Below are 21062 nucleotides of genomic sequence, written 5' to 3' on the forward strand. Positions count from 1 at the left end.
GATTGGAGTGTATTCTGGGAAGGTGAAGAGATGGTTGGACTGTATCTGGCAAAGGTAGAAGGCTCAGGCACTGGAATGCATTTGCTACTACACTATATCTAGTTCTGGGGGTGGGTATCTGGGCTCTGGAATGTGTCGTCTGGCGGAAGTGTGTCTCCGTGGGGATTATCTTTTCATGCTTCGGTAGGCTGGGGTTTTTGCGCTGGTTGTGGGACTGCAATTGCCCTTGGTTAAGATGGACCTCATTGTGACCGATTACTCTATATGATGGACTATCGGAACAACGAAAACCTCTGCATCACGCACCAAAGTGACGTTTCCAATTGAGTTTGTTGTAACGAGGGGGTGGAGTGTACTACGGAGGAGGAAGAGAAATGCTGTCGCTTGTCATGCCGGATGCAAGGGGTGAAGCAAGCTTGAAGACTAAGTTGGGATATGACTTGCGAGCGTTGAGGTACTTGTTCTAAAGATAGTTTACTGGAGTCTACTAGATAGTCACTTTTCACCACCCCTGGGACGATATCTCCAATATGAAGAAATGCGACCCCCCTGCAACACTGCGTATTCCCCCTCGACTCAACTCCCAAAAATTGGATCACTGCATACAGAGAGGAGAGACTATCTAATGGTCTCGGAATCGACCTCATTAGCGGCGAAGAAGAAAATAAATGTATACTATATTGCCAAATGACTGTACAAAGATCCCGCTTCAAGAATTCGGACAACAAAGAATCAAAAGAAAGTAGCATTCTACAAATTCGCCGTGACCTGTCCATTGAACAGCCCCGGATTCTCCGCCACAACGTTCTCGACCTCCTTGATGGCGTCGTAGCCGTACAACCACGGTTGGACTTCGGGACAGGTCCTATTCATTTGTATTGCCTGTGGTTAGTTATACTCCTTGTAGGCCCAAGAACAGGTGGAACGAACCATCGACTCGGGAACGCCCCTTTGAGTTCCTTGCCTAATTGAGACAGGAAGATTTGGTCGCGCGTCTCTTGTTCGGGGCCGTTGGGCATGTGGAAGTCGTTTCTCTGAGCCCTTGGTTAGTGGTGGGATTGATCTAATGATGGAAATAAGTGATGCGTGTTGGGGAAACACACCTGCTTGAACGTTTCCCGGACAATAGCCTCCCCGCGGGATTTACGAAGCTTCTCGTAGAGTCTCAGAATCTGTGGGAGGTCGGATTTCTGCTTCATATGGCCAAGGAGGCCGCCGAGGACGGCGCCGTCCTCGAGGGAGGAATTGGCGCCCTGTGCGAGGTAGGGGAGCATGGGGTGGCAGGCGTCACCGCTGGTGTTGCAGGTCAGTACCTTTCAGCATTTTAAGTTAGAAAGACAAGAGCTGGAGCATATCGTACATGAAGACTAGGTTTGATTTGTCGTTGATCCAGGAGTCCATTTCTGCGTCTGCATTAAAGGTTAGTGCTTACCCTTGGTGGGACAAGAGAGGAATTGTCGTACGATGCATGAGGCGCCATTTGTCGACGCCATTCACGTAAGTCAGAAACTTAGTTAGTCTGTTTCCCTCCAGTCAGTGAGCTACCACTTAGTTCCACAGACGGGAGAGAACATACACCGGATCCCAACCCACGAACAGCCCGCGCATCTCCTCCACCGACCCCGCCTGCCTCGACACCCCCGGCGGCAGCGTATCCGGCACCAGCAGTACGATATTGAACATCGAGCCCCCGCGCAGCGAGTACGCCACCGCGTGGGCCCCCGGCCCGACCCAGAAGTGCACGGTGGGGTTCTCGACCCAGGCGCGCAGCTCGGGGTCGTCCGCGAGCTGCTCGGCCGTCAGCACGATGCGATACGCCAGGTCGCCCGTGGGCAGCGGCTCGTCCTTTCTTCCATAGAAGTTCTCACGGCACCGCGACCACAGCCCGTCCGCCGCGACAATCAGGTCGCCGCTCACCCGCCGCCCCTTCAGGGTGGTGATGGTCGTCGTCTCGAAGTCGATCGCGTCGACCCGCTCGTCCAGGTGGAAGGTCACCCCCAGCGCCCGCGCCCGCGCGTACAGCGCCTGCTGCAGGTCCACGCGGTGCAGGTCGATGAACGGCGCCCCGTACTTGGCGCGGATGTTGCGGTCGAAGTGCGCCTCGTGCGCCAGCGTCTCCCCCGTGTACCGGTGCACCGTCAGCGACGTTGGCTCGGCGGCCTCCGTCCAGATATTGGCGGGCAGCTGCCAGTGTTTGAAGAGCCGGGAGGCGTTGGGGGTGATCTGGAGCCCGGCGCCGACCTCGGCGAGTTCTTGCGCTTGTTCGAGGACGGTGACGGTGTGGCCGGTCATGGCGCACGAGATGGCCGTGGCGAGGCCGCTGAGGCCGGCGCCGACGATGATGATGTTGAGTTGCGAGTCTGAGGGGGCCTTGTGGTGGGCCAATGTCCCGTTGTCAGTTCATGCGAGTTGGATCATGAGAATCGATGCGAGCGTTTCGACTCGGGGTTTCGGGCCTGCTTACCATTTTTGAAGAGTCGGGGGTACCGCTGATGAGACTGTTGATAATACCCATTGTCAGGTACTCGATGTTGAAGTATGGGAAGTGGCAGAAGAAGGGAGAAGAAGATGAAGGTCAAGATTTACTGCAGAGGTTTTAAGTCCGAGGCATGGGCGCAACACAGCTTCCAAGTACCGAATTGGTGGTTTCCATCTACGGGCGTACAGCAAGGTGGTTGCTCGGCTTTGCCGGGGAGGTCGGGTTATCCGGGGCTTATATCCGAGGTGCATCGATCATTCCCCCGGATTCTCCTTTCTGTTGGTCTTGGGCTTGGGAATTCCACCCCCGCATGACTCTGACAGTTCGTATTTGCTCTCTCCACTTTACCCCAGAATTCATGGATGTTCTCCACCTCGCTTGCATTGCCGTTGCCACGCATGTCGCAGTGCTTTTTACTCCAGCTGCAGTGGAAGGAAGGCTCGAACGTGAGATGGTTGAGCTAGAGCCGTCTGAAAGAAGACTCCGCCTGCCGCTGGTCATGCTTGCCACTCAAGTGTCACTACACCTCGCTCCGAAGACAGAGTGGGAGAGCATGACTTCGCGTCATGGCCAACGCGAGAAATCCAGACAAGTTTGGTTCTGATACGAGGAAGGCAAAGCTAATCATCTGAATGAGCTTGAGGCTTGACAATATCCAGATCTCGTTCACACAGGCTTGGCGATGATCTGCCCACGTGTTTGTGTGACGCACGTCCTCTGGCGTTCAAGGTACTTCCTATCCTCGCCTCCTCCCCGATCACCAACTGTCACAATGACCTGGATCAGACACCGTTAGGAGACTCTGCTGCATACAAGCTATTTGAGACCCCGCCATCAGAAAGGTCCAAGCTACGAGCGAGCCTATCATCCCAAAGTATTGACTATCAGGACGCCAATCAGCACCGTTGATAGACATAGACGAACCACCACCTCAATAGGCAAAAGTCATGGCGATAAGGAGCATGGACCACCGTGGCCTGCACTCGCCATTGGTAGAGTCCTGTGCGAGATTGGGTAATCCTATCTGGATTCGTCCTCGAAGACGCAATGTGGAGCCGACCTGGTCGGTTAAGCCGAGCACCACATCCCGTGCGCGAATCACAACGGGAGTCTCAAGCATACCACCTGGGCAATAATCCGGGGTCCATATTGACAGCCGAGGGCTAGGGACCTAGCTGGGGCTTGGTGCGGGTTTTCCCCATGGGGTATGCCACATGGGGTATAAGTGTCTCGATATGTCCCTCCCCACCCTTGCTCTTCTGTCTGGGTTCTCAAGTCTTGGGCTCTGAAACTCACGGTTCGTCAAGTACTGCGTGGATTAACGCACACATATACCACCATGACAACGAAACTCGATCCGAAGGTTGGTGCCCTGGATGGGGCTTGGCGAGGTGACAGGGCGATTGACACTGACATGCTCCTCTTCTCGTAGCTTTACCCCCGTCGGGTCCGATATGCAGCCCTCTTGACGGTCAATATTTTTGTGTTTATGGGGAACATGTACTCAGTAAGACATTCATTGTTCTCATCTGTCGCATCACTGAGGGGAGATTCTGACATCGAGAAAGTCCGGCATAGCAACGGGTTTCGAGTCACTGGCCATGGATTTGCAAGTCAGCTACCAAAAGCTCGCCGACCTTATCTCATGGTCCGTCCTCAGCATGGGCCTCGCCAATCTCTTCTGGATGCCATTGGCGTTGGCGTTTGGCAAGCGGCCCATAGTCCTTATCTCCATGACGATGTTCGTGGCGGGGATCATCTGGACAGTCGTGGCGAAGGATTACAACAGTCTGATGGGCGCTAGGGTGTTTGCCAGTTTTGGTGGGTTGCATAACATGCAGGGCGGTGCTCATTCTCTCCACACAGACACTAACATCGGTCAAAGGCTATGGTTCGATTGAATCGTTGGGTCCCAGTATTCTAGCCGGTATGCTCTCTCTGTCTCAGCTTCGCAGCTTGTATCACCAGATTGCTGACCAGAACAGACATGTTCTACGAGCGCAACTACTCAAGCGCAATGGCCATGTACGCCCTGTTCCTCTCCGCCGGATCCCAGGTCGGACCCGTGATTGCGGGCTACCTGGTTGCCGCACGCGGCTGGCGGTGGTTCTTCATCGTGTGCCTGATCGTGGCGGCCGTCAACCTGGTCACGACCTTCTTCTTCCTTCCGGAGACAACGTACGAGCCCGAGTTCGAAGAGGAGCAGGACGGGGGTGAGTTTCCCGAAAAGAGCGATGTCGCCCACAGCCACATCGAGAGTCTCCCGCCTTCTCAGAACCAAGCTCAACACTTCTCCTACACGGACTACTGGAAGGGTCTCTTCCAGGTGGGCATCTCAAGCGAGGCGAAGAAGAAAGGCGTGCTCCGATTCCTGGGGTACGCAGCCTGGCTCCCGATTCCGATGCTGCTGCTACCGGGGGTATTGCTGGCATCGATGATGTATGGAGTTGTACTCGGGGCGTGAGTTTCCCTTTCCCTTCCCTTTCTTCACATCCTCTCCACCCACCCACTAACCTCAAGAAAAGAGTGGTCTCAATCTCCACCCTCTCCTCCTCAATCTTCAGCGCCCCGCCCTACCTCTTCACCTCAGGCGCCCTAGGCCTCTGGACACTGGGCAGCTTCATCGGGATCGTAGTCGTCGCGCCACTCGCCGGCCCGCTCACCGACGCCCTGTCGCAATTCCTGCGCCGCCGGAACCGCAACGTCCACAAGCCCGAGCACCGGCTGCCGGCGCTGGTCGTGCCCTTCTGCATCGCGCCCGTCGGCCTCGTCGTCTTCGGGTACACGGCCGCCCACCAGATGCACTACGCGCTGCCGGCACTGGGCTCCGCCATGGCCGCCGCGGGCCTCACGCTCGTCCCCTCGGTCATGCTGTCGTACGTGGTCGACTCGTACCCGCACGCCAGCGGCGAGGCTCTCGTGCTGGTCAACGTGAGCAAGAACGTCGTCGCGTTCGGGCTGAGTAAGGGCTCCGTCGACTGGATGACGCGCCAGGGGTTGGCGCGGATGTTCTACGAGTTTGCGGGGATTGAGTGGGCCGTGCTGGCGCTGGGGTTGCCGTTGTATTTCGCGGGGCCCTGGGTGAGGAAGCGCACGGGGAGGTATTTTTGATTCGATCGGGTTCGGTCCGGTTCTGCATAGTCTAGATGGGTGAATTATCATGGGTAAATGGGATCTCTTTTTTTGGAGTCTTTAAAGCGAAAGTGAAATGGTAGCTGTGATTGCTAGTGCTGTATGATCTTTGCTAGGACGGCATGTGGATTGATGAATGCTGTTGAAATTTGGGGGTTTCATACAATTTCACATTCACTGCACGAACAATGCTGAGTTTTTCAGCTCTGCCAACATCTCATAAACGTAGTATAGCCATTACCGTAGCTATAAGCCCCTAAAAAGAGCACAGCCCCATCAATCCCCTCACCATCTCCGCCATTACCCCGCTGATCTGCCATCGCGCCACGACCGTCTCCAAACAGATTACCAAGAAGTTCAATTCCTGAAGCAGATGCACCGCTATGCCTGAGCCGTCAGCATCATCAAGGAAACGATGCTCCATCTCCTCCTCTACTGCTGCGGGTCTTTCCGTGCAGTCACTCCCACGTCCATCACCGTCACCTTCCGCTGGCCCAGATGGACGAACCCCCAGAACCTCAGCCCAGTTCCACCCATCCAGGACATCTTGCTCGTCTGCGGCGAGGAATATCTTCTTCTTTTTGCGGGAAAGACACCATCCGGCTATCGTTACTGCGGTGGCGAAGATGGCGGCGGGGATGTGCGGGCTATGGGCTTGGTGGAAGGGAAGGCGATTGAGGAGGCGGGTTATGGTTAGGGCGTTGAGGAGGGCGCGGAGCGGTGGGGAAGTTTCGGTGATGGGGACTAAAGGTGGTGGCTGTTGCTGGTGGTGGTTTTGGTGGGCTGAGGGTGGTGGATCTGTCAACGGGTTTGCTGTTCCTCGGACTGTGAAGTTGGTACTGGTGCTAGCTGCGGCTTTGGACTGGTGGTCTCCTATCGTACGAGGAAGGTGAGGGTATCTCTGGCAGAGGGATCCATAGAATCTAGCCGTGGGTAGTGCAAGTTCAAGACAGACGGTATGCCACCTGATGAGGAGTTGAAATGAGTCCCCTGGTTTATGTGGCGGGAGGCAGGATGACGATGGGTTGGATGGGGAGGACAACAACCCCGAACGGTGACGGAGATGAACCTCGTAAATGTTCAAGAGCGCTTGAAGGATCTGGCGCTCGGTAATCGCCCCAATTGCCGGCTTGCCTTTCCCGATTTCATGGAGATCAGACACTAAGCTCTGAAAGCCTTCGAGGATTACATGGATCGAAAAGTCGGATAGATTGAGAGGATGAGATGGGTACGTCGAGGCAAAGATTGAGAAGTAGACCTCGCTAAAAGGCATATCATGGAGGGATGACGCCGGTTGCTGTAGCCGGTCGAGCCAGTCGCTTGCTGTCTTGGCTTGGAAGACGACATCGGAGCCGGCCGTGCGCGAAGAGTTGATGAGGTGGCGGGCGGAGGCTGGGGCGCCGGATGTCTGAGAGATCAATCCGTCCAGAATGTAATGGCCTAGGATGGCCCGTTTCTGGGATTCCACAGTCGTCCAGCGGTGCCAGTGCGCTTGTAGTTCTTGCGGAGGGCAAGGCACCGTAGGCGGGGTTTGGAGCTCGGCGACGGCGTACATCCCGCACATACGAGCCCAGTAAAAGCCGAGCCCGTGCCAGACAAAAGCGGTGGTTCGAATGCTTTCATTGCTCGAGAGCAGAGCAAACAGTTGACCCAACAGCGCGGTAAGAACGAGTTGCACCCCGTCGCATGCGTCGCGCGGTCCCCGATGGATGATGAGCGTTTGCCAGGAGGTAGCCACGGCGGAGTGGCCGAGACGCCATAGCATTTCGCCCTTGCGTGCTGAGTCAGGTAGGCATACGAACAGAGAGCCCAGGGCTACCATGTTGAGAAGAAGCGGAGGAATGGTCTCACGGGGTACGAAGGTAGGCCTGTGAATGACTGGGAAACAGGGAGAGATGTGATCGAAGAATTCCTGGAGGCAGCCGTCTAGGAAGCTGGATGTGATGCCCGAGTTGTGCAATTCGGCATTCAGCCGCTTGGAGAGATCCTCGATCAGTCGATAGCTTTGTTGCATGGCTGCTTTACCAGCCCCAGTTTCATGCCCGGCTATTGATTCGTCGAGAGGCAAAAGTGCTGTTCCATGGAGTGATTGTAACTGCATTGGGTCTAAAGTCTCGAGTACAGGGAGGGACGAGGAACCCCAGAAGTCAGGAATGAACCAGTCTAATGTATTGGAGTCCAGTGTAGTGTGTTGATCTTCTGAGAAGGGGGCTTCGAACGGTGGTATGGTGAGAACGTCCTGTGTTGAGGCATCGAAGCATGTCTGGAAAGCTTCATCGCCTTGGTTGTCTTTTGGCTGGCTAGCTTTGTCTCGTGAACGAGAATGAAGTCTCTTGTGTCGTCCAAGGACGTCACCTCGCCCAAAGCTTCTTCCACACTCTTCGCACTGAAAGGGTCTGGTGTTGGAGTCTAGAATCCCGTTAGCATCGATTTCATCGCCGAGGGCACACTGCACTTGCGGGTTCTCTCATGTCTCTATAGATTGTCAAAATTGGTTGTTTAGAACGAGGAGGTATGATTACCGTCAAATGTTCAAGCTTTGTATATGCTCTATTGCATTTGCGACACTTGAATCTCTTTTCACGATCCATTGGGAGGATAAATGATTAGAGATCCCTAAGTGGTCTTCATTGCTGGGAGTGTGGAGGTGAAGGAAAGTAGAAGGCAAGAGCAGGTGCGGAGGCAAATAAATAAGCCTGGTGGAGGTGGAGACCTCGTCCCGACGCCTACCGGACTCTATTTGCTCCTCCCTTGTTGCTTTACACTTGTCAATTTTTACTCCATAAATAGATCAATGATGATGATGATGGATTCATTCTCGCTTCTGGCATCCATATGGGCCGCGTGGTCGCAGTCACTATGACCAGCAAGCAACTGATGACACGGCCTCGCTCCATATACGTACCATGCGGCCAACCAGCTTGTTTCCTAGGCTAAGTAGCTTCCCAACGGCTAATTAGCTTCGTGATGAAGCAGTTTTCATCTTGATACTCCCTGCAAGAGCCCTGAGTTTTCCGATGGCAGCTTTGAGGGCGGGTGCTTCGGGATTCTCTGCTCCATAAATTGATTGATTAAGCCTTGTTCCCGAATGAAGTCGTCTTCGCGAGGCTCTTCCCGCGTCGCAGACGGCCAACCAGGGTGACTGCGGTGTTTCTATATACATGAAATCCCCCGTTGGCCTTGATTCCTTGGTGTTCTACCTGCTTGAGTGAAAGCCTAACGCCTCTGTCTCCACGTTGGCCGGTTGGCCTGGGTTTCTGTGGGAATCCTCGCGTCTCCGCTGAACTGCCTTGGCCAAACGTTGGTGGTTCTTCCAGCTTGGTTCCTCTCTTGCTGCACGCAGTCACTCGCCAGGTGACTCCCTCTGTCGCTTAATCATTTTGGGGTAGTTGTTTTGGTCATGGATGTGGCGAGAGGAGGGTGAGTGTGGAAACATCAGTCAGGTAGAGGCAGCTGCCACCTAGCCTACCCATGCCGTGCCGAAATAGCCCAGATCCGTCGCGATTCATCAAGTTCCCCTGCTTCGCACTGCCTTCTGAGAGCCGCCGCAGTCCTGGGTTGTTAAGTATCAACTTGTTGCGGTATCCGCACGCGGGGCAAGAGGATATATGAAGAAAAACAACAACGATTCCCATGCAACGCTCGTAGATCATGTAGGTTTCATGCAAAAGAAGCTTTCAGCGTCAAGCTGAATATACACAGTGAAAATAACGCCAAAAGCCACCCATGGAATGCTCCAGAAAGCCCATTTAACGCCTTCGAAATCCTAGCTGCTGCATTAATTAACTAGCAGTCGCCAGCTGAGCCACCAAATCCGAGGCCACGTCAAGGAAGGGGTAAGGGCTCGTCACTTCTTTCTCCTTGTTCCGGAACCGTTTACTGATAGGGTGCCATTCGCTGTCACCTCCACCACGTATCACATTTTGGTATCCATCACACTTAAAGTCGACCATGTAGTTGTTTTCTTCCAGCTGGTACAGCTGGATGTCAACGAACACCCAAACTCCGTACGAGATCCGCGAGATTGTGTGAGCCTGGGTCGCCGAAGAAGGATTCGAGATACTCGCGTGCTCTGGGGTGAGGCCCTTGTCATCAGCCGAGAATGGTCCGGTGGAGAAGTTAAACCGGCGCCGCAGGTCTTCCAGGTTCAGGTCGCTTCGGCTGCTATGCACACTGGCAGTCTGCCCGGGCGCCTTGACTCCCTCCTTCAGGAGACGCGCTCTAATGAACCAGGGGTCCTTTGGGATGTAGTAATCTGACGGTAGGTCTGGGTACTTGCTTTGAAGAGGCATAGGCTGGTCCGGGGGCTGTTCGCCTATTTGCAAGGCATCTGAGAAGCTGCCTGTTAGCTCTGAGGCTCATAACAAACACTCCTAAACTTACCTGCTCCAGTAGGTGCTATTTCCCAGATTCCTCCCTGGGCTGAGATGGCTTTGTATAGATAGAGCATTGCTTCATAAGGTTGGTTACGAGAGCGAATGCCAAATTGCCACTTTCGCGACCGTTTGGGCTGGTGCGGGGCACTGCGACCTTCGGGGGGCTGGAGGCGCAGTTTTTCAAGGTCCACGATGCTGCGGGAATGGGGTTTCAAGGCCCTTGCAGTCGCCTCCTGCTCCTCCTGCGAGCGCCCCGCTTGACCATTCCGATTCAAGTCATCCTCGGCATCTAGACCACCATGCGCCTGTTCCTCAGATGAACGCTCCGCAGCTCGTTCTCTCTGCTCACGTTCCCGCTGTTCCATGAGTTGGTCATGTACAAACGGCACACTGGTCGGCAGAATTCGAACATGGCTAACTCGCGGCGCATCGGGATCATCGGCATTACTCTGCTGAGACAGTTGGGACGGTTGACGCTGTGAACCACTTCGCGGTCTCGTAGGGGCGGTTAACGGGGATCCTGGGCTCAGCGGAACAGTCGATCGGCCAGCCGTGGCTGAAGACTGAGGGACTCGATCGGGGGGTGGTGAAGGGGCGACGGGAGGACCCATCAGGTTGTCGTCTGTTGGCGCTGTGGGTGAAAGTCAGCGTACTAGTCAATTGGTCGTGGCGAAGCAAGATTGACCTAACTTACAGTTCGTCTGCATCATCTCGTTCTCCATGATGATGAAAAAAGCATCTTTGATGGCGCTAGGTTCAGGGTTCTTTAAAGCGTCTTCAATGTCCTCGCGCGTATATCCCATGCTCCGCTCCAGTTTTGAAATGGCGACCTGATGGATCTTGTGCTGCACGGACAGGGGTTTTCCCGGCGCAAGTTTGCGTGGATCAATGGCCTTATTTGGGTCCACACCGGTAGCGATGAATTCCTCCGGAGGGGGCTGCAGATACTTCGGTAGTTCTTGTAGAAACCAAGGATCCTGGCGAATTTCTGGAATGGTTATCCGATGAACCGGATGAACTTGCAACATCGACCGGATCAACCGAGCAGCTCCGGAGGATATGTATGCAGGCATATGAAAGTTTCCTGCTGCTATTTTCTTGAAAAGAGCTGGGATATAGTCGTCGTCGAAAGGAAGCCGTCCCACTAATAGCACATAAAGAATGACGCCGCAGCTCCATACATCGACCTCTGGTCCTGCGTAGAGCTTTCCCGAGATAACCTCGGGGGCTGCATAGTTAGGGCTACCACAGCTAGTCTTGAGGAAGTTCCCATCTGTCATAATGTTGCTCAGGCCGAAATCAGCAATCTTGACGTTCTTCTCCCGGTCAATGAGCAGGTTCTCCGGCTTCAGATCACGGTGGACGATCTTATGACGATGACAGTACTCTACTGCACATATGATCTGTTGGAAAAACTTGCGAGCTTCGGCGTCGTTGCACCGACCCCGCTTCACCAAATAATCGAACAGTTCTCGCTCGGCATACTCCAAGACCATAACAATATCGGTCTTGGTAGCAATGACGGTATATCTTTCGAGGCGAGATTTCCATTAGCTTCTCATCGCGATTGCCTCAATCCTGGGGAGATGTGCGGAGCTCCTTACAGCTTAATAATGTGAGGGTGTCGTAACAATTGCAAATATTGGATCTCACGTTCGACACGACCGACCATGTCTCGAGACAACAATTTGCGACGGGAAATGATTTTGAGGGCGACCTGCCGACCACTCGGCTGGTGAATTGCTAGCTTCACCTTGCCGAATGAGCCCTCTCCCAGTATCTTCACCGTTTGATACTGATCAAGGCGCTGCATGTCTCTGGTGGTGGCCGGAGACTGCATCGCAGCGTCGCCGCCTTTGCCGATCGGGCGGGATGGCGGAGGCATCGCCATGGCAGGGAAGTTGGAATTGGGGGGAGGAGGATTGGATGCACTGGGACGACGGTCACGAGGGCGATCGGCTTCGAAAGGAGGAAGGGAAACGGAGAGGTCTTCGTCGTCAAAGGCGGCAGCCATTGTGACCCTTTGGGGGGGGGAGGGTGGGTTGGATGTGGGAGATCAGAGCCGACGTCGGTTCGGCGAGTTCGGGGGAGGTGGGATCGAAGGACAACGTGACGTGATGGATTTTGGAGCGGAGAGAGCGAAAGAGGGGAGATTTCCGAATTTCTGTTACGAAGGGGAACGGGTTCTTCTTGGGTAAGTTTTGCAGAAGCCAATAAGGACTGATAGGATGGCGAAGGTCGACGGGTTTGGACTCCCCCACAATTTCAAGTTGGCTCGAGTGGAGTTGGGATGTGTTGGTTGGGCGGGCGACAAGAGGTTAAGAATAGCAGCGAGGGTATGGAGGAGCTGTTCACCAGTTGGCTCATCCTCAGCGGGGCGGAAGGAGGGGGGCGGAAGAGCCAGACTCAAAGCTTTCTTGGGATAATCCCTGCGTCACCGTGGTGGGCAGTTGGCATGAGTGATAGCTATTGATGTTGGGGTCAAGTCAAACGGTGATCAGCAAGAATGTGACCGTCCTCAGTCTAGAGTATGAGACAAGTCAGAGAGGGGAGGGGTAATGAGATGAAAGATGATTACTGGAGATACGTTAAGGTAGGTATTCGGTCGGTAACAATGCAGTTTGAACAAATAGGTTCGGTATGGTATATTTCCGCAAGACAAGTTTCTCCATAGAGTGAATCTTCCGCCATTCTTATCTACCTACTATTCATGTATGTCCATGGATGCCACCCAATCAATCCGTTCAACACATGGAGAAGCAAGGTATCTTCTACGTGCGACTTGACCTGGAAAAAATGATCATTCTACTTGACTCCAGGTGTGAGACTCGCACCACTTCAGCCACTTCACTATACCCGTAATATTAGATCAGACGAACATAGCATTGATCCAGAAATATATCTCCAAATCGCCTTTTCTTGACAACTTCATCAAACACAACACCAGCTGATGAGCAGACAAGCAATTCAAATTCATGTTATCACCTACAGAACAAAGTAACTACGCCATCAATCATGTATGGTGTAGATGCCAAAAACATACGGTGGAATGAGCCAGCCCGAAGCTTGCCAAGGCGCTGCGCCGTTGCTGTCAAGTGTACATACAGTACGGCGAGGTAACTTCAGTGGGGGAAGCTCCGAGGGACGCCTGAATGATCTCCCCTCCCCTCTGTCTGGAACGGCCGCTCGTTCCACCACAAACAAGCCTTACACCTCTTCCGCCCGGCTCAAGCTAGGCCTCAATCCTGATCCATTGCCTTTAGGGCATTAAACTTCAACTTACCTAACAGTCTTATACCTGGATTTACACCGTCGTCAGCAGGCAGGGAGCCCGACCCCGGCATGGCGGCCGAACCGAGAGAGGAGGAGATCGCGAACTTCGTGAACTTTACCAGCTCGTCGCGCGAACAAGCTATAAGCTTCTTGAAAGTTTGTATCCGGACTCTCTGGCGGCACTGTCATAGCTAATCGAAGTCTCTGTACAGGCTAATAACCTCAACTCAAATCAAGCGATCAACGCCTATTTCGAAGACCCGACCGGCCCTCTGACGCAGGTGATAAACCGGACTTGCGCCTGGACACTGAGAAACACGAACTGACTGCAGAACTCAATACGATATAGACAAATCAGTATCAAAATGAGCCCGATATGTCTGGTATGTGCCTCTCTCTTTCTGAGGTTGGACTCGTATGTACTGATGTTCCTGTCTTTCAAGCCTTCCAGATCGAGCATGTCGACTCACCGTATAGCCCTTCTGCTGGGCCTCCATCCCGTCCTCCTCCATCCCGACCACCCTCTACTCTAAACCTCAGATCATCCAGTGATCCTGCGTCAACACAGAACAACACCGGTGAGAGTTTCTTGATTGGAAAAAGCATAAGCTGCTACTTGCGCGTCGAGCTGACTTGGCTCGTTAGCCGACAATGGCAAAGGTTTAACTCTGGCCGAGCAGGAAGAACGTGAGCTCCAACAAGCAGTCGCCATGTCTTTGAGTCAGAACCTCGGGCAGCAGGAGACAGGTGTCACAAGGGCAGGAAATACAAGCTTCAGCCGAGCGACCCGTGATCATTACGACGAAGGCGCATGGGCAATGACGCTATTCAACTCCAGCGCTCACGAGATTATCATCAGTCCTGACCCCACTGATCGTAAAAGACGAGAAGATGAACCGGCTTTCATTCGCCCGTCTCAGGAGAGCACGCATCTGGGTGGATTGGTGACGATACTTCACTCGATTCCCCTCGCAAGGGAGGCCCTTCTGCTGCGCAATCGCGCTCTTCCCAACTACGGCCACGATTCTCAATGGTGGAATGGACAGCCAATCAATCTTCCCAAGATAGTGACTATGTCCGAAGCCCATGAAGGTGATACTGATTGGGACGATATTATCTACGAGGCTCAGAGGCTCGTGGCATTCTTGGATACTACAACGCGTGCTTTTGGCAGTCCTGATGCTCTGGCAAGTCTACAATGTATTTCCCAGCACGACCGCGATAGTGCTGTTTCTAGGTTTTTGGAAGCATGGCAAGAAGCGGCGGTCCGCGCGGACCCAGGAAACCAGCTGGGGACAATATTCTCCACAACTGGCTACAATGGGCCAGAAGAAGACATGATGGAACAGAAGGAGTTTCACTTACTTGAACCCTTGGTTGAGCACGATCCTGGTCAAACACTCTACGATGTTCTTGATCGTGCCTTTTGGTGCGACAGACCAGACCAGCCGCTCGAAGAAGTTTGGCTTGAAACTCTTGCTGAAGTACTTGTCATGAAGCTGGAAAGCTCACAGAAGCCCATTGATGTGATCGTTCCCCCCGTATTTTATGCCGACCGGTACATGGCGAATAGCAGAGATGTCGCCCGCGAGTTCCGTACACGGCGACTTCAAGCTTACGAGAAGATTGACAAGTTAGGCAAGGCCATCAAGCGCTGCTCACAGTCCAACTTAACAGCCCAGACAGGAATGACCTCCAGAGATGTTCTCGAGAAGGCTGCCTCTGTCATAACTTTCAAGTTTGCTGATTCAGCACCAAGTGACATGGACATCGAAAACGTAGCAAAAAAATTGAGGGCGGTTTCGGCCAGGATAGAGAAGCAGCTTAGAGGTAAAGCACACTGTCTTACATGTCTCGTATTGCTGCTGATCATGATGTGCAGGCTTGGAGGACAAAAAGCAAAGAATCAAAGACAGTCTGCGAGACTATTCCAAATTCCTTACGGAGGCTACACCTGATGCCGAGCCACATCACAGATACACTCTGCGAGGTGTTTGCACTGAGCCTCATGTGACCTACGTCCTCGAACGTCGTGACCAGCGCGTGCCACCAAATAATGAGCCCCCAACGACGGAAGAGTATCAGTGGTGGCGCTTCAGTTTCTCAACGGAAGATGCAGCCATTCGCAAAGCCGAGTCGCAGGGCCGAGTTAAATGTGACTCTGACCAAACGGACATCATCGGTTACACCGCGCGCAGGGTTGATGAGGCCGAGGTGCTTCGCGCAGCCCGCGAAGAGTCAAGCCAGGTTCTGCTTGTCTATGCCAACACCAATGCAATCAGAATGCAGGAAGAAACCGCTCCTGTTCAGCTGCAGGTAAGAAAGCGCCCCTAATCATGGTGATACTCGTAATTGACAATGGTTCAGAAATTTGTAGCGAGGGACAACGAAACATTCGAGTCAGAGCTCCAGGACGCGGAGGTGGCACACATTCCACCGGACACGCAACATCAGTCATCTGGTACTCTTGTGGGTAATCATTCAAACAGGTACACATGGACAGCACTAACACCCTTTGGCAGCCATCACCGAACCCAGAGCAGCAGCAATCGACGCAGAATGTGAACGTCTTTGACTATCAGGTACCCTCTTTCAGCGAGACACAGGGGCCGGGCCAAGAGATGCAAGAGGTAAATGGGCGACCTTTGCTTAGCCGTAGCAGCACAGCTGGTCCTGTGCAACCTACCTTAGATGCCGATATGTGGGACGCGGTTGACGACAAAGCGACGTGAAGACGAAGAACCACAACCTTGTACTTATGGATATACATATGGCATGCCATGCTTCGAACGACTGAAGTTTGTTAGAGAGATCGCGATCATTAACGATGGAATTAAACAATCAGTCGTAAGCTTGTAATGATAAGATCATCGTCGGCGGAACCATTTGTTATGGAATTATGAGCTTCCCCACGTGTGTATGTCCAGTTTGCACCCCACTCTCCTATCCCCAAACACCCCCGAGAATCCATTTCGCAAGTCACGTCAACAATTCCTGTCGATTCCCTCATGGCCCTCGAAAACGACACGGTGGCTGGCGCCACTATAGAGCTTCTGGAGACTCGTCTCCGACACCTCACATACCTCCTCACCGGTGACGCCAACTGGACCGGCGAACCCACGCCGCCCGCAAAGCCGGCCTCTCTGGACGACAGCATCTCACGTCGGCTCCTTCGCCTTGAGAAGGATTTGGAACGACTGAGTCGGAACATCCCTGCCGTGAGGGACGTTCTTAGTCTACGTATGTCGATGAATTTGCTATCTTGACCACGCTTTTCAAAATTATCTCCCATATCCGCCTCCCCCCCGTATATACACAAACAGAACCAACCACAACCACTAACGCGATATACCACTCCAGACGATCGCTTCCCCGAACTCTTTCGCCCAGCACCGCCAGGCTCCCTTCCAGAGAATCTGACCACTCAAAATCTCGCCTCGGTCGTTCTGTCCTATGCCTCTGCGTTTCCCGAAACCGCCTCCCGCCTCTCCTCACTGAATGACCTCCCCATCCCCGACGCGGAGACCTCGGCCTCCTTGATCCAACTCCAACCCCGACTCGACCAGCTATCCAAGACCCAAGAGGATCAGGCCCGGCAGATCTCGGAGCTACGGGTCCGGTCGGCCAAGGCGCTGCAGCGATGGTATGAGGTTGCGCTGGTCAGTGGCGGGGAGTGCTGGGCGGAGTGGGAGGGGCGACTCGAGGATGTGGAGAGGGAAGTGAGAAGGGAAGAGGTGGTTAGGGAGAGGAGGGAGAAGGAGCTGTGAGCATGAGCATGGGCTTGTTCACGATGTGCTTTGCTGCTCTGAGAGTTTTTGATGTTTGTTTTTTTCGAGTGTGTTGGGTTTCTTAGCGTTTTCCCATGGGCTTTTGTGATACCATTGTCCGTTTCTCTTCAGTTTGTTTTCCCCTCGGTGATGGATTTTGGGCTCAGGCTTTAGAGCCTTGAGTGTCTCATGGGGGAAGTTGTGTGGATCTACATCTACTGCTACGAGTACTGGGTATCAAGGGTGAATGCTGTGGTGGTGAAGAGGAAGCCTAGGAAGGAAGGAGAGCAAAGCTATTGCTTGCTACGAGAGAGTTAGGCCGCTTGCACTGCATTCTACTGCACCACATGCACCACTCCATGCATTGCATCACTGAAACCGACCAACGAAATCTTGGGAGGGGGGCGAACAAGCAGCGGCATTTGAGTGGTGCAGGGCAGGCAGGATAGTATGCCATGGGCCTGGACCTCTTTTCCCCCAATGTGAGCGAGCCGCTGAGAGATATCAGGATCGGCCCTCCTTTCGGATGTCGGGAAGAAAGAACTGATGGACGGGGCGAGAGGGCCGGCCGGTACTAATAATGTTTAAGATTGACTTTCCGAGCGTGCAGTTTTTTCATTATTCTAAGACCCCCCACGGATGCGGGATTCTCAAATTTGCCATGCGCTCATCTCTCGACCCTTGCCGCCAGTGGAACGATGACCGGTGGAGAGGCCTGGAAGGCAAATTTGGTGGTTGTGCTGCTGTTTGTGCTGCTGCTGCCGCCGCTGCTGCCTTTGCAGTGTTTACCACCCCCGAGTCTCGTCCGAGGCTCATTTGACTCCTTCTCTCCTTCTCGTTCCTGAATGCGAAGTAGGGAGGGAGGCAGGGCTGATGGTGGGCCATCCCTGAAAGCGAAGATGACAGGTACTCGAGGCTCCGTCAGTTGTGCAACATTTGTGACAGGAGAGAGGTTGACAACAAGCATTGGCTCGGTGTAGCCCACACATCAGAAAATAAAAATCTCGGGGGTCTACGGGGGAAAACCGGTGTCTCACTCTCGGTTTCTTACTCTAGGCTTTTGAGTTTGGTTCATGCTTCTCTCTCTCTTGTGGATAACCTGTGCCATATTGGAAGGGTGTCTGCAGGTTCAGCCTTGCGTTGTCCGCCTTTTGCCGTTCCCAGGACGGCGTCGCGATTCCGTTGGTTGGGATGCCTGGCGGTTCTGTACCTTGAATACCTTGGAGTGAGCCATAGTGTCGGATATGCGCATATAGAACTGAAGTGGACAGAGAGAGATGGTCTTGTTGATGTTCTGTAGTTGTTGTCTTCAGACATAGGATGATGCATATGTCGGCGTCTTCAGAATACACAGTACAACAACTGGTAAGCTGAGTGTCGAAACCGATAAACAAACTATGTCGAAATTCAAACCAGACGGGCCAGAATCGCAGTCATGACAAATGTGCTGCTGTAGGTTGAATGCAAAGAGTGAGCCAAAGGAAAAAGAGAGAAATCAAACTTTCCTCCTTCCATTCTCATCTTAAAATTATGACTGATGGGAATGGATGGCGGTAAACTCAAGTTCCAGTCGAGCCGAAATCTGGAAGTTTCCGGGCAGGCAAAGATGATGGGATCGAGGATTGAGGAGCCAGCAGCCCTAGAGAGCATGCGTGCGTGTTTCATGTCTTGGTTATCAAGCCACAGGTAACCTCAGCCTCAAAGGGGCCAGACGGTCTGCCGTGAGTCCTGTACCTTGCGACTGGAATCCACTCGCGTGGCTACTTTAGTCCTAAACAAGAAAAGGCGTGAGACCGTGAGAGGGGCAAAAAGAAAAGAAAAAAAAGAAAAGAAAGAGAAAAGAAATCATGGGCGTTGCGTTGCGTGCGTCGTGCCGGGGCCCTTTCCCTTCCTCCCCCCCAAGTGGAATTAGAGGGACCCATTTTTCGTAGGAATGTGCATCGATCTTCGTTTGAGAAGCGTGGGCAATTACGGAGCCCTTTTTTTTTTTTTTTTCATTTTCTGACAGGAATGCGCCCCCCCCCCTCCTCTCTTTGACAGGCCTCGATTCCCAGTCGACTTTTCGATCTTCTCTCATCCGGCTTATTATTACGTGTGTAATTACGGTCCGGATATTTTGATTTGATTTGGATTTGGAAAGGGGAGGACGAAATTTGATTGAACCATGGACCATTGGATCGGGCTGGTACCGGATTTTGGACAGGTTCTGGCTATTTGTGAATGGATGGATGGATGGATGGATGGATTGCTGCTGACTGTGATTGTTTCATTAACAGTGAAGCCATGTGAACTAAAGGTACCTGTTAGCAGTCAGACTGTGGATACTGGAGACTGGATAGTGGTACGTAGGCATAAGAATAGTAGCAAATAAATCGAGTGCACGAGTCACGGGCTTCGAAGAGACACACACATACACTAACCGTTTTTGAAGAGGGGCCAAAACTGTAGAGTATGCAGTCTGTGTGCCTGTCTTACTCATATTTTCTTCTCTTGTCCTTTGCGGTTCACGGTTCGCGTGGAGCCAGCCTGAGGAGAAGCCTGAGTCTGGTGGTTGAATGCCTGAGCCCTGAGGTGGTGATGAAAATGGGGCCAGTCAGATAAATTCCTGCCAGTCATTGGCTGTTTCTCTCCCGCTCCAGCAGTCAAACTTGAAGCCGCCCCTCCCCATCCGTCCCTTCAGGAAGTTCACTGCACCTAGTCAGGTACCGTACAAGTTACAACAACAACTAAACTGATGTACTAACTTAATGGACACTATTCCAGAATCGATCTGTTAACACGCAGCCTGTGCCTGGAGTCTGGTCTGTCTAAGTGTCTATCGCTCTCGGTTCCTGTCTGTGTCGCTGAGTACTCTACTGCCTACAGTAGTTACCTACCTATCTTACCTACACCTCCATTGTCTCTCTGGGTCCCTCTCCTTTTCCTAGGCTTCACCTTCAGGTCTCCATCCATCCAAGTCCCATCACCAAACTCAGTAATCAGTCGACCAACAACGGCTAACTGACCAACTGGGCAACTGTACTAAACTTTCCCACCTTTAGCTCCCCTTCTTTCTCTCCACGGCTCCAGGTCCCCCGGGCTTCAAGCTGGTTCTATCTCTTCTCTCTTTCTCATCTTCCTCTCCCGCTTCTCTCCTCTCTCCTTTGGATTCCCCTCCCCCTCCCTTCAACTCATTCATTCGTTTGAACCTCAGTTCCCCTCATTTCAATCTCTCTCCACTTTCTTTCGTCTTTTCTCTGTCCATCTTTCCTGTCCGTTCATCTTGTTCGGGCATTAACGTTTCCATACTTATCCTTTTCTTCAACAGCCTGGTGCTGCTCTTTCTCGTTCATCCTCTGCAAGGGGTGTTCCTCGTTGGACTTCTTCCCACGGCTCATTGACCCCAGCCTCTTCAGAGGACCCTTCCTCACGGCGCTCTCTGGGTCAATACTCCGCCTGTTTCAAGACTGTCCGTGTCAATTGTGTCCCTATCCTGATCGCCAGCCGCATCGTTCGACCCTCATTTCACTTGGTCTGTCTCAGAAGTATGTGATGCATCACCCCTGCCGGGCACTCGTTAAATTGTGATTTGCCTTTAATCTTTTTTTAAACTCTCCTACCTACCCTCATGTCGGCTGCTCGTTTTTCCTTTCTGCATGACTTGGCCTGGGATGGTTCGTGTTGTTGTCGTGCCTCAACATGTCCTCCGACCGTTGCCGATCGATTGGCTTGCATGATTCTCTCGACGCTCACGTTCGTCCTCTTCCAAGCTGACTGACTGCGCTGTAGTCCCATCCCTATATCCGCGCGCTCATTGCCGCAATCTACGATCGTCATTTCGCGTGTTCGCATTCCACTTTCTCTCGTTACGAATCAAAGCAAAGGGGACCTGCCGTCGCTGCTCCGCATACCACCAATGAACGTGAGGTCATAAGCCACATCGCATCGCCTTGTGAACAACAAATCATCGTTCCGACGACCGCCATATAAATTCTTTGCGACTCTGAACCACATTCATGGTGGCATACTCTTCCCACTCACCATCGCTTCACAAAC

At 53.0% G+C, this 21062-nt stretch overlaps 8 protein-coding genes across 8 annotated transcripts; 4 read left to right on the plus strand and 4 right to left on the minus strand.

Moving 5' to 3' along the window:
• Positions 1 to 650: 650 nt before the first annotated feature.
• Positions 651 to 2515, minus strand: BO72DRAFT_503444 (putative monooxygenase; the record flags this gene model as incomplete). Its single annotated transcript, XM_040949120.1, has 7 exons — positions 651 to 865; positions 931 to 1034; positions 1104 to 1293; positions 1361 to 1409; positions 1464 to 1519; positions 1577 to 2370; positions 2465 to 2515. 7 exons carry the CDS (start codon positions 2513 to 2515, stop codon positions 751 to 753), a joined length of 1359 nt encoding a protein of 452 aa, XP_040795428.1. The 3' UTR covers positions 651 to 750.
• BO72DRAFT_16002 (uncharacterized protein) lies at positions 2452 to 3255 on the plus strand. The gene has a single exon (XM_040939302.1). The coding sequence runs from the start codon at positions 2610 to 2612 to the stop codon at positions 3081 to 3083; it is 474 nt and encodes a 157-aa protein (XP_040795429.1). The 5' UTR covers positions 2452 to 2609; the 3' UTR covers positions 3084 to 3255.
• Positions 3256 to 3717: 462 nt separating this feature from the next.
• BO72DRAFT_15953 (putative MFS transporter) lies at positions 3718 to 5729 on the plus strand. The gene is made up of 6 exons (XM_040939298.1): positions 3718 to 3842; positions 3912 to 3986; positions 4048 to 4300; positions 4365 to 4406; positions 4465 to 4939; positions 5005 to 5729. The coding sequence occupies exons 1-6, from the start codon at positions 3819 to 3821 to the stop codon at positions 5588 to 5590; spliced, it is 1455 nt and encodes a 484-aa protein (XP_040795430.1). The 5' UTR covers positions 3718 to 3818; the 3' UTR covers positions 5591 to 5729.
• On the minus strand, positions 5636 to 8258 carry BO72DRAFT_532749 (uncharacterized protein). The gene is made up of 3 exons (XM_040950452.1): positions 8134 to 8258; positions 8071 to 8086; positions 5636 to 8020 (listed from the first exon to the last, which is right to left on the minus strand). The coding sequence occupies exons 1-3, from the start codon at positions 8200 to 8202 to the stop codon at positions 5868 to 5870; spliced, it is 2238 nt and encodes a 745-aa protein (XP_040795431.1). The 5' UTR covers positions 8203 to 8258; the 3' UTR covers positions 5636 to 5867.
• A 633-nt stretch (positions 8259 to 8891) lies between these two features.
• Positions 8892 to 9395, minus strand: BO72DRAFT_16016 (uncharacterized protein). The gene has a single exon (XM_040939305.1). The coding sequence runs from the start codon at positions 9262 to 9264 to the stop codon at positions 9010 to 9012; it is 255 nt and encodes an 84-aa protein (XP_040795432.1). The 5' UTR covers positions 9265 to 9395; the 3' UTR covers positions 8892 to 9009.
• On the minus strand, positions 9084 to 12108 carry BO72DRAFT_16009 (SNF1 family serine/threonine-protein kinase). Its single transcript, XM_040939303.1, has 4 exons — positions 11592 to 12108; positions 10682 to 11517; positions 9995 to 10618; positions 9084 to 9941 (listed from the first exon to the last, which is right to left on the minus strand). Exons 1-4 carry the CDS (start codon positions 11999 to 12001, stop codon positions 9394 to 9396), a joined length of 2418 nt encoding a protein of 805 aa, XP_040795433.1. The 5' UTR covers positions 12002 to 12108; the 3' UTR covers positions 9084 to 9393.
• A 1221-nt stretch (positions 12109 to 13329) lies between these two features.
• BO72DRAFT_392050 (ubiquitin-associated-like domain-containing protein) lies at positions 13330 to 13586 on the plus strand (the record flags this gene model as incomplete). The annotated part of the gene is made up of 2 exons (XM_040941886.1): positions 13330 to 13416; positions 13473 to 13586. The coding sequence occupies 2 exons, from the start codon at positions 13330 to 13332 to the stop codon at positions 13584 to 13586; spliced, it is 201 nt and encodes a 66-aa protein (XP_040795434.1).
• A 384-nt stretch (positions 13587 to 13970) lies between these two features.
• Positions 13971 to 17027, plus strand: BO72DRAFT_392046 (uncharacterized protein; the record flags this gene model as incomplete). The annotated part of the gene is given in 7 exon segments (XM_040941885.1): positions 13971 to 15090; positions 15143 to 15576; positions 15628 to 15713; positions 15764 to 15971; positions 15985 to 16012; positions 16240 to 16500; positions 16621 to 17027. The coding sequence occupies 7 exon segments, from the start codon at positions 13971 to 13973 to the stop codon at positions 17025 to 17027; spliced, it is 2544 nt and encodes an 847-aa protein (XP_040795435.1).
• Between the last annotated feature and the right edge of the window lie 4035 nt (positions 17028 to 21062).

Source organism: Aspergillus fijiensis, assembly GCF_003184825.1.
Source record: "Aspergillus fijiensis CBS 313.89 unplaced genomic scaffold BO72scaffold_102, whole genome shotgun sequence".
Classification (NCBI taxonomy): Eukaryota; Fungi; Ascomycota; class Eurotiomycetes; order Eurotiales; family Aspergillaceae; genus Aspergillus; species Aspergillus fijiensis.

Excerpts from the sequence above, each read along its gene's own strand:
- BO72DRAFT_16002 (XM_040939302.1), top strand. The coding sequence starts at position 2,610 with ATGGGCGCAACACAGCTTCCAAGTACCGAATTGGTGGTTTCCATCTAC.
- BO72DRAFT_15953 (XM_040939298.1), top strand. The coding sequence starts at position 3,819 with ATGACAACGAAACTCGATCCGAAG. Across the intron at positions 4,301-4,364 it reads TAGGGTGTTTGCCAGTTTTG|GCTATGGTTCGATTGAATCG; the intron begins GTGGGTTGCATA and ends CATCGGTCAAAG. Across the intron at positions 4,940-5,004 it reads TATGGAGTTGTACTCGGGGC|AGTGGTCTCAATCTCCACCC; the intron begins GTGAGTTTCCCT and ends CCTCAAGAAAAG.
- BO72DRAFT_532749 (XM_040950452.1), bottom strand. The coding sequence starts at position 8,202 with ATGGATCGTGAAAAGAGATTCAAGTGTCGCAAATGCAATAGAGCATAT.
- BO72DRAFT_16016 (XM_040939305.1), bottom strand. The coding sequence starts at position 9,264 with ATGATCTACGAGCGTTGCATGGGAATCGTTGTTGTTTTTCTTCATATA.
- BO72DRAFT_16009 (XM_040939303.1), bottom strand. The coding sequence starts at position 12,001 with ATGGCTGCCGCCTTTGACGACGAAGACCTCTCCGTTTCCCTTCCTCCT. Across the intron at positions 10,619-10,681 it reads CGAGATGATGCAGACGAACT|CGCCAACAGACGACAACCTG; the intron begins GTAAGTTAGGTC and ends TTTCACCCACAG. Across the intron at positions 9,942-9,994 it reads AATAGCACCTACTGGAGCAG|ATGCCTTGCAAATAGGCGAA; the intron begins GTAAGTTTAGGA and ends GCAGCTTCTCAG.